General features: G+C 42.3%; 1 protein-coding gene across 2 annotated transcripts in view; it reads left to right on the top strand.

Annotated features, from left to right (window-relative positions):
- Positions 1-623: 623 nt before the first annotated feature.
- The window catches only part of LOC111968963 (probable phospholipid-transporting ATPase IA), a 37,637-nt gene continuing 27,593 nt past the window's right edge, over positions 624-10,667 (top strand). Inside the window, exons 1-12 of one of the 2 annotated variants that reach the window (XM_070445268.1) lie at positions 624-941; positions 2,649-2,763; positions 2,921-3,020; positions 3,245-3,343; positions 3,586-3,631; positions 3,995-4,035; positions 6,090-6,163; positions 6,826-6,895; positions 7,108-7,235; positions 7,552-7,829; positions 8,945-9,072; positions 9,696-9,862. In XM_070445268.1, coding sequence (XP_070301369.1) covers positions 896-941; positions 2,649-2,763; positions 2,921-3,020; positions 3,245-3,343; positions 3,586-3,631; positions 3,995-4,035; positions 6,090-6,163; positions 6,826-6,895; positions 7,108-7,235; positions 7,552-7,829; positions 8,945-9,072; positions 9,696-9,862 — 1,292 coding nt within the window. In that variant the 5' untranslated portion in view covers positions 624-895. Of the gene's footprint in view, positions 942-2,648; positions 2,764-2,920; positions 3,021-3,244; positions 3,344-3,585; positions 3,632-3,994; positions 4,036-5,740; positions 5,818-6,089; positions 6,164-6,825; positions 6,896-7,107; positions 7,236-7,551; positions 7,830-8,944; positions 9,073-9,695; positions 9,863-10,667 lie in introns of both variants that reach the window. The other variant, XM_070445269.1, reaches the window with a different exon arrangement.

Raw genomic sequence — 10,667 nt, 5'->3', positions numbered from 1 at the left:
ATTCTCATTTACATCAACGACCTCGGGAATAGTTACAGGGGAGAGGAGGGGGATGAATGAGCCAATTGAAAGCTGGGGATGATTAGTAGGTCATGACGGTATTAGTCATATTGGGAATTTAGCCAGGACACCGGGGTTAGCACCCCTACTCTTATAATAACTGCCATGGGCTCTTTAGTGACCACAGAGAGTCAGAACACCCGTTTAACGTCCCATCTGAAAGACGGCGCCCATCCGAAAGACATAAGCATTCCATATAAAGGGAATCGCATTGTGTCAAATCGAATGGGTGGAGTAAATGATTCACTCCGTATTATTCAGTGCCCCATGAAATGACACTATATATACATTCCACAGACCCTACTGAGTATTCCCTACAATACCTTTAATATGGCACCAAGAATAATTTTTGCTCTATACGCCAATATGTTTTCCATGTACAGTGATTTGCATTTGGGACATTTATTTGGCTTTGGAACATTGCAAATGTCACTTAAATATCAACAAATATGAATAATTGTTAAATGTTTAGACAATTATTTTTCGTATCCCATGAATAAATACAGGGGGCTTTTATTTTGAACATTTGCGGAATTCCGTGACACGGAAGTACTTTTTTAGTATTGTTGATAACATGCTGATATGATAATGCATTTTCCTGAAATCTACAAAATGAAGGGAACGGAAAAAATGATTTAACGGCTCAGGTCGACGTGATATTGTAACGAATTAACTCCTAACGTTACTAGCCTCTTGCCAAGTTAGTAGTGGTAGTTCAGAAAGGAGTGTTCTGACATAGCTAACGTTAGTTGCTAGCTTGGCTACTGTAAACAAGCCATCTGGCGACCTGTCACTGCTGGATTTGGTCACTGTCAAGTGCTTTCACTGTGGTGAGATGCCTATCAAAAGAACTCTCTCGGACCTCCGTTCACGGTTGGAGGGTAGGTGTTCTTTGTCTATCATATACTCCATTGATGTCCTACTACTCCTAGGTACAGGCTAGCTAGTTTTAGGTAATGTTCTAAAAAATGATCTCAATTAACATAATGTTCACTGACTAGCTAACGTTAGTTACCGTTTCTCTAGCTAGATATGATTGTGAATTAGCTAGCTAGGTTTATAGAAAATGGCTTTTTAAATCACATCATTGACAATGAAAAACAAGTAGTATGCATGGTGTTTGCTAGAGAATTGAACAATATACAGCATTTCAACTTGCACTACACTTCCTATCTAATGTCTATTTCTGTCCTTCATTTCCAACCCACACCTTTAGGGTCGAAGGGCAAAGGCTCCTCCACTACTGATTACACATTAAACCTGGAGGATCATGCCCCTAAACCCTGCTGCTCTTCCCTGTGTTTGTCAGAGACGTAGCTAGTAACCGAACGTAGCTAGTAACCGTAGCTAACTGACTCTCTCAAGATATTATATCCTGTTAATGATTTTCTGAACTGAAGCACAAAAACCCCAGAAGTTATTGGCTGCATTTATATGGTCATGTGGATGACCGTGATCGTCTATTCAATTCACTCTGTTGTCTCCAAATCTTGCATTCACTAAGAAAGCAGGGGCTGTACCAGCTAATGACAGAGCCCCTTGATTTCTCCCCCAATTTCCTCTTGAAGACGGTGCAGTGACAGAGTTATGCATGAGTAACAGTGGAATCAATTGTCTTTGTCTTGGTTATACTGTACTGTATGTGGATTCCGTGTGGGCAAAATCGCTCTTAGTGTGTCGTGAGATCACACCATGTTTATGTGGGCATGACCACTGATTTAAGCTCTTTGTTGTGTCTGTTGGACTGTTAAATAGGCCTAGCTAGGTTTTGAAGATTCCACAGCCTATGTAGTGAAAGTGTTGTTGGTCTAACTAAAGATTTAAATTATAATGATTATGATTCAGGTTTGCATTGATGTCAATGGAAGATGTGTGTGTAGTGTAAGCTTCTGTTGCTCGTGCAGATCGAGTCAGGATTAGGCCCAATGATTTATATATATATATATACACTAGATGACTGATGGGGGTGCTGTTTTGATGCCACCGTGCCTCCATCTTGGCACTCCCCCAAAAATGCATTCATTAATGTCTACATTCGTTTTTGCCACATTTATTCTATTACAAACACCTTAATGCATACTTTTAAATTATATTATACGAGCTAAACATAAAAAAAATAACAATAACAATAATAATAATAAAGTTACTGTCCCCGCCACAACAACAAAAATACTTAAATACTGTACATGTGATTTTTGTCCTTCAAAAATGTAATTGAAATACGGTATAATTCTATTTTATTCCTATGGAGGACTGCTCCTACTAGGGAGGGCCAATATGGCCGACCGGGCGTTCAAATCCTCTCAATGGCCAATACACAGCAAAAAGCAATCTAGGGCTTATATACATCATTCATTGGGTCTAAATGAGTTTACAGTCTGTAGGAGTGCAGGAAGATGCAGTGTTTTTCTTAGACACTCTAATCCATTTAGCCTATAGGCCAGTGCCATACAGGGCGGCAATGGTCTTGCACCATGGTTGAATGTGCAGGAGAAAGTAATTACACACAGAAACCTGGTATGTTAAAAGCCTATCAGTTGTTGTAAAGCCTGATGGGGCAAGATGTCTTTTTTACCGTTATCCCATAGGATATGAGAAGATTGAGGAAGCTACATCGAGGACCTCTATAGCTGACCTTGAGGATGCCAGACTTATATTCATCAATCAGCCTCAACTCACTAAGTTCTGCACCAATCATGTCAGGTAGCCCGAGTGTTTACATTTATAAATAAACTAATTTGTAGGCCTATGTTATTAGTTTGTAATGACCATTTTGCCAAGTCAATTCTTAGTAAACACCTGATAATGTCTGTACCGTGCTGCTGAATATTGTTGTGGGTTTCTCTCTCGCCTTTTCCAGCACAGCCAAATACAATGTGCTTACCTTCCTGCCTCGATTCCTATACGCTCAGTTCAGGAGGGCTGCTAACTCATTCTTCCTGTTCATTGCACTACTGCAGGTGGGTCTAAATAATTATACAATGTATTTTGCACATTTCAGCACTGTTTAGCAGACAGAAATTCTCACCTATCAGACACACATCGTGGTTGTTAAATGGATAGTTAACTTTTTAAAGTTTTACCTTATTAAACGACTTAATCGAAAATCGGTTTTGTAAAAAAAAAAAAAGGGTTAACGATCGCTTTAACACACAGACTAACTATGTCTCCATTCTCCTGGTAGCAAATTCCGGATGTTTCTCCCACAGGACGGTGGACTACCCTGGTTCCTTTGATCCTCATCCTGTTGGTGGCAGCCCTGAAGGAGATCGTTGAGGATCTGGTGAGGACCATAGAACTAGAATGACATTAAATATATCTATATTTCTATAGAGAGGACATCCGTTATGTGTTCTCTGAAAACGTGCCCAAGTGCATGGCATGTCTGAAAGTCGTTCTTGACCGTGTGGTTTTTGATTTTCTTGAAACTGATTCCATAAAAAGGTCCTTTGGATGAAGGATGCTTGACATATAATAAAACATTGGACAGAGATAATTTCACATTTTGAATGTTCTGCCCAACAGAAACGTCACAAAGCAGATAGGGTGGTCAACAGGAAGGAGGCCCAAGGTAAGAAACTGTTGAAATGATTTATCTATTACTGCTTTTCAAACAGGTGTAGGTTATTGGACATATTTTAGTATCAGGATCTTATTAGATTTTTTTACCTTTATTTAACTAGGCAAGTCAGTTAAGAACAAATTCTTATTTTCAATGACGGCCTAGGAACAGTGGGTTAACTGCCTGTTCAGGGGCAGAACGGCAGATTTGTACCTTGTCAGCTCAGGGATTTGAACTTGCAACCTTTCGGGTACTAGTCCAACGCTCTAACCACTAGGCTACCCTGCCGCCCCATTTGCTAACATAGTTTTCTCTCTGTGTCCCCCTCTCCTCTTCCTGTTTCCCTATTTCTGCCTTCTCTCTCTTTGTCAGTTCTGAGAAATGGAGCATGGGAGATTGTTCACTGGGAGAAGGTATGTCCCTCAATCTCAGGCCAGAGTCAGGTATTTTCTGCTTACTTTCTCTGCCTTCAGATGGGCTAAATCCTAGTTGTTGTTTGATGTCTAGTGATTCAATGGTTAAATTGAGCCACGATCTGTCACTGAATAGGGTGTACATTTAAGTTGTCATATTTTAAGTTGTCATATTTTACATTGCCTCGTAGTTTATTTTTCATTAGGGGGGAGAGACTTAGGATTCAGACCTAGCTACTGATTTAAACACATGTAAACTCAGCAAAAAAAGAAACGTCCTCTCACTGTCAACCGGAGTTTATTTTCAGAAAACGTAACATGTGTAAATATTTGTGTGAACATAACAAGATTTAAGAACTGAGACATAAACTGAACAAGTTCCACAGACATGTGTCTAACATAAATTGAATAATGTGTCCCTGAACAAAGGGGGGGGGTCAAAATCAAAAGAAACAGTCAGTATCTGGTGTGGCCACCAGCTGCATTAAGTACTGCAGTGCATCTCCTCCTCACGGACTGCACCAGATTTGCCTGTTCTTCCTGTGAGATGTTACCCCACTCTTCCACCGAGGCACCTGCAAGTTCCCGGACATTTCTGGGGGGAATGACCCTAGCCCACACTCTCCAATCCAACAGGTCCCAGACGTGCTCAATGGGATTGAGATCCGGGCTCTTCGCTGGCCATGGCAGAACACTGACATTCCTGTCTTGCAGGAAATCATGCACGGAATTAGCAGCATGGCTGGTGGCATTGTCATGCTGGAGGGTCATGTCAGGATGAGCCTGCAGGAAGGGTACCACATGAGGGAGGAGGATGTCTTCCATGTAACGCACAGCGGTGAGATTGCCTGCAATGACAACAAGCTCAGTCCGATGATGCTGTGACCCTCCACCTCCAAATCGATCCCTCCCCAGAGAACAGGCCTCGGTGTAACGCTCATTCCTTTGACGATAAACGCGAATCTGACCATCACCCCTGGTGAGACAAAACCGCGACTCATCAGTGAAGAGCACTTTTTGCCAGTCATGTCTGGTCCAGCGACGGTGGGTTTGTGCCCATAGGCGACATTGTTGCTGGTGATGTCTGGTGAGGACCTACCTTACAACAGGCCTACAAGCCCTCAGTCCAGCCTCTCTCAGCCTATTGAGGACAGTCTGAGCACTGATGGAGGGATTGTGCGTTGCTAGTGTAACTCGGGCAGATATTGTTGCCATCCTGTACCTGTCCCGCAGGTGTGATGTTCGGATGTACCGATCCTGTGCAGGAGTTGTTACACGTGGTCTGCCACTGCGAGGACGATCAGCCGTCCCGTCTGTCCCAGCTGTCCCGTCCCGTCTCCCTGTAGCGCTGTCTCACAGTACGGACATTGCAATTTATTTCCTTGGCCACATCTGCAGTCCTCATGCCTCCTTGCAGCATGCCTAAGGCACGTTCACGCAGATGAGCAGGGACCCTACCGTCTGTAAGCTGTTAGTGTCTTAACGACCGTTCCACAGGTGCATGTTCATTAAGTGTTTATGATTCATTGAACAAGCATGGGAAAGTGTTTAAACCCTTTACAACCCTTTACAGATCTGTGAAGTTATTTGGATTTTTTACGAATTATCTTTGAAAGACAGGGTCCTGAAAAAGGGAAGTTTCTTTTTTTGCTGAGTTTGTGTTTATCTACATAATGTCTAGTAACTGCTGTAGTGTTCTTTGCAGGTAGAGGTGGGAGATGTAGTCACATTAAATGGGAGAGAATACATCCCTGCAGACTCGATCGTGCTGTCCTCCAGTTAGTGCTAGAAACACAGACGGTAGATTGGTAGTTTGTTGTGGTTATGCTTCTCTGCTTTAGGCTTCGGTAACCTCTGTCCCCTTCTAGCTTCAGTAGGTCACGCTATCTGTGTTAGTTGTTCTGATGTCTTGTTTTGAAGTAGTCTCACTCTTTTCTTTCCCTTCCTCTCCCCTTCCCGACGTTCCCTGTGTTCTGTCTGTGTGCCCGTGTTTCTGTCCCCACCCCCTACCGTTCCCTGGTTGCTCCTGATACGTTCTTTTGCGGGTAACTTAGGTGACGGTCGGGGACGTAGTCAGAGCCAGTGACGGGGACCACCTCCCGGCAGACCTCGTCCTGCTGGCGTCCAGGTCGGGGTCTTGTAGTCTACTGGCTATGGGGAAATCAAACCCTTTGTACAGTGTTGCACCTATCACCTTTTTACTAGTCCACCTTGGTTGTAAAGGACACAAAAGGAAGAAAGGATCCTACTTTAATTATTTGAACATGCTCAATGCCAAATGCCCCGTGTCATACTTGAATCCTGCGGAGCGGGACTGCTCCCGTTGTTGACACGATCTCTGTTTGTACCAGGCCATCATCTCTTCCTCTCTGCGTTACTGTCTAAAATCAAAGGACTAGCTAGGTTATTGTACTGATAACAAACCTAGTTATTAGACCACAGCGCACTCATCTCTTCCTCTTTACATTACTGTCTAAAAACAAATGACTAGCTAGGTTATTGTACTGATAACAAACCTAGTTATTAGACCACAGAGCACTCATCTCTTCCTCTCTGCGTTACTGTCTAAAATCAAAGGACTAGCTAGGTTATTGTACTGATAACAAACCTAGTTATTAGACCACAGAGCACTCATCTTGGAGTTTAGTGCTTTACTGTCTCCCTGTTGCTATGGCTACTGTAGCGTTGCTGTTCTCTCCCTGGATCTCTTTCCCTATTGTTAGATAATGGTGTTCACAGAAGTTATAGAGCAATTCTAGATCGTTCTGATGGTCACTTTCTCTTCACCAGCGAGCCACATGCTATGTGCTACATCGAGACTTCGAATTTAGACGGGGAGACCAACCTAAAGATACGACAGGTGAAGGTTCTTAATACACACACACACACACACACACACACACACACACACACACACACACACACACACACACACACACACACACACACACACACACACACACACACACACACACACAAACAAACATACCACTTATTACGTTACATTGTGGCCCCGATAGGAGTCAGCTCAGCTCATCAACTCACCCCTGCACCTCTTCTTTCCCCAACCAGGGTCTTCAGGTCACAGCGGATGACAAGGATGCTGATAGTCTGTCGCGGTTGAGCGGGTGCATGGAGTGCGAAAGCCCCAATCGCCACCTCTACGACTTTGTAGGTGTCATCCGATTAGAGGGTCGTAGGTGAGAGAGATCTACCTGTCTATCAATCAATTACATATATATATCTGTATAGTTCCTAGCCCTTTCTACAGCAACAGTAACCCAGCCTAGACCTACATAGAGCATACAGCAGCACAGTGCCAAGGAACACTTCTGTCTTAGTATTCTTTCATACAGTCCTTTCAGAAAGTATCCACCCTCTGACACAGCTGACATAGCCGGTGTGAATCATTCATTCCTAGTGTTTCCCAAGGAATCCTCCAACCAGTGTTTCTGGGAAAACCTGTGAAACCCTACTAACTCTTACCCCTGATATCCACCGATCCGTTCTCCCCAGTCCCGTCCCTTTAGGTCCGGAGCAGATCCTTCTCCGTGGAGCCCGGCTCCGGAACACCCAGTGGGTGAACGGCGTGGTGGTGTACACGGGGCACGACACCAAGCTGATGCAGAACAGCACGCGTCCTCCGCTTAAGCTGTCCAGCGTGGAGCACATCACCAACACCCTGATCCTGGCGCTGTTCGGCTGCCTGCTGGTCATCTCCCTGGTCTGCTCGGCCGGACAGACACTCTGGAAGAACCAGCACGGGGACTTCGCCTGGTACATGGACCTCAACTGTGAGTACTTTACTTTTCTTTATGTTAAGTTACTTTATGTTAAGTTACTTTATGTTAAGTTACTTTATGTTAAGTTACTTTATGTTAAGTTACTTTATGTTAAGTTACTTTATGTACGTTACTTTGTTACGTTACTTTATGTTACGTTACTTTATGTTACGTTTTATTACTTTACGTTAAATTCTACTTTGCGTTATGCTACTTTACGTTATTCTACTTTATTTGACTTTATTCTATTAGTACAACGTGATGTAGGATGGATACGATCATGGAGGCACTTTATATCAGACTGATATATTATTGGATAATTCCAATGTTATGTTTGATCTATATGTAACTTGTGTATGATGCCAATTTAGTACCCAGTAAATGTCTGATGTATAATAATTTACATTAACCATTACCTTCTCAGTAAATGTCTGATGTATAATAATTTACATTAACCATTACCCTCTCAGTAAATGTCTGATGTATAATAATTTACATTAACCATTACCCTTTCAGTAAATGTCTGATGTATAATAATTTACATTAACCATTACCCTCTCAGTAAATGTCTGATGTATAATAATTTACATTAACCATTACCCTCTCAGTAATGTCTGATGTATAATAATTTACATTAACATTACCCTCTCAGTAATGTCTGATGTATAATAATTTACATTACCATTACCCTTTCAGTAAATGTAATGACATTTTGTTTTTATTTCTTTACCACTGTTGTCTTAACAGCTCCAGGTAACAACCTTTCTCAGAGGCCTGTAGAAATGTTTTTGGTTGTATCCCCAGACTAGTGACTTAGACCTCGTTCTTCATTAAATAGAGCTTGTTTAGAAGTAGAGCTGTAGGTGATTTGATATGTGAATTCGATGGTCCATGGTAAACAATGTGTCTTGTGTCTACCTAGCTAGTCATGTTTTAAAGGCATACTGTAGCAAAAAAAAAAACGAGTGTTCAGATTAAATCCCTATTTTTTTTAAACTCTGTTTTGCACCTTTTATCCCTAATGAACATATCCCAGGTCTAAAGAAAGGGTTTGTTGTGGCACCTGACATTCAAATTAGATTGAAGGTAATTTCTCTGTGTAACTTGCTCTAACTCCTTCCTACCAGATGGAGGCGCTGCCAACTTTGGCCTCAACTTCCTCACCTTCATCATCCTCTTCAACAACCTCATCCCCATCAGTCTACTGGTCACCCTGGAGGTCATCAAGTTCATCCAGGCGTACTTCATCAACTGGGTGGGAAAATCACTGCACTACACAGCCTCTTACTTCATCAATGGGTGGGAAATCACTGCACTATACAGCCTCTTCTTCATCAACTGGGTGGGAAAATCACTGCACTACACAGCCTCTTACTTCATCAACTGGGTGGGAAAATCACTGCACTATACAGCTCTTACTTCATCAACTGGGTGGGAAAATCACTGCACTATACAGCCTCTTACTTCATCAACTGGGTGGGAAATCACTGCACTATACAGCCTCTTACTTCATCAACTGGGTGGGAAAATCACTGCACTACACAGCCTCTTACTTCATCAACTGGGTGGGAAAATCACTGCACTACACAGCCTCTTACTTGGTATCTCAGAGTGGCGGTCAATAACAATTTAATTCTGGTAGTGAACACTAAGTAGAAGTTTAAATGGTATTATACCACAGGAGTAAATGTATCTACTTAAAAAGTTTGGTGATTTAAGTTTTGGCAAATATGGAATTTGATCTAGTATACGTGAGTGAGCATACAAATTGATGTCCGTACTATGGTAGATTTGGGACATTCAATTTATACAATGACTTTCTCCACATCTTGTTTGTGCTGCAAAGCCTATTGGGGATGTGAATGTGTTTGTGTTCAGGACATGGATATGCATTATGAGCCTACGGATACCTCTGCCGTGGCACGGACGTCCAACCTAAACGAGGAACTGGGCCAGGTCAAATACATCTTCTCTGACAAAACAGGCACCCTCACCTGCAACGTGATGCAGTTTAAAAAGTGCACCATCGCCGGTGTCGCCTACGGGTGAGAAGGATTGGCGTTAATCCAACCATTTTATAGATATGAATTAGAATGAATAATACTATGTACTTTGCTGGATAGGTACATTGAAGTGGGAAGTTACATAACCTTAGCCAAATACATTTAACTCGTTTTCACAATTCCTGACATTTATCCTAGTAAAAATTCCCACTTTATTTTAAGAATGTAAAATGTCAGAATTAGTAGAGAGAATGATTTACTTCAGCTTTTAATTATTTTCATCAGCACGTTACATACACTCAATTAGTATTTGGTAGCATTCCTTTAGATTGTTTAACTTGGGTCAAACGTTTCGGTAGCCTTCACACAGCTTCCCACAATAAGTTTTGAATTTTGGCCCATTCTCCTGACAGATCTGGTGTAACTGAGTCAGGTTTGTAGGCCTCTTGCTCGCACATGCTTTTTCAGTTCTGCCCACAATGTTTCTATGGGATTGAGGTCAGGGCTTTGTGATGGCCACTCCAATACCTTGACTTGTTGTCCTTAAGCCATTTTGCACAACTTTGGAAGTATGCTTGGGGTCATTGTCATTTGGAAGACCCATTTGCGACCAAGCTTTAACTTCCTGACTGATGTCTTGAGTGTTGCTTCAATATATCCACATAATTTTTCTCCTCATGATGCCATCTATTTTGTGAATGCACCAGCCTCCTGCAGCAAAGCACCCCACAACATGATGCTGCACCCCGTGCTTCACGGTTGGGATGGTGTTCTTCGGCTTGCAAGATCCCCTTTTTCTCCAAACTAAACGATGGTCATTATGGCCAAACAGTTCTATTTTTGTTTC

Source organism: Salvelinus sp. IW2-2015, linkage group LG9 (genome assembly GCF_002910315.2).
Source record: "Salvelinus sp. IW2-2015 linkage group LG9, ASM291031v2, whole genome shotgun sequence".
In the NCBI taxonomy this organism is placed as follows: Eukaryota; Metazoa; Chordata; class Actinopteri; order Salmoniformes; family Salmonidae; genus Salvelinus; species Salvelinus sp. IW2-2015.
The sequence above is the reverse complement of the archived record's forward strand: the minus strand, read 5'-3'. Positions and strand labels throughout refer to the sequence as shown.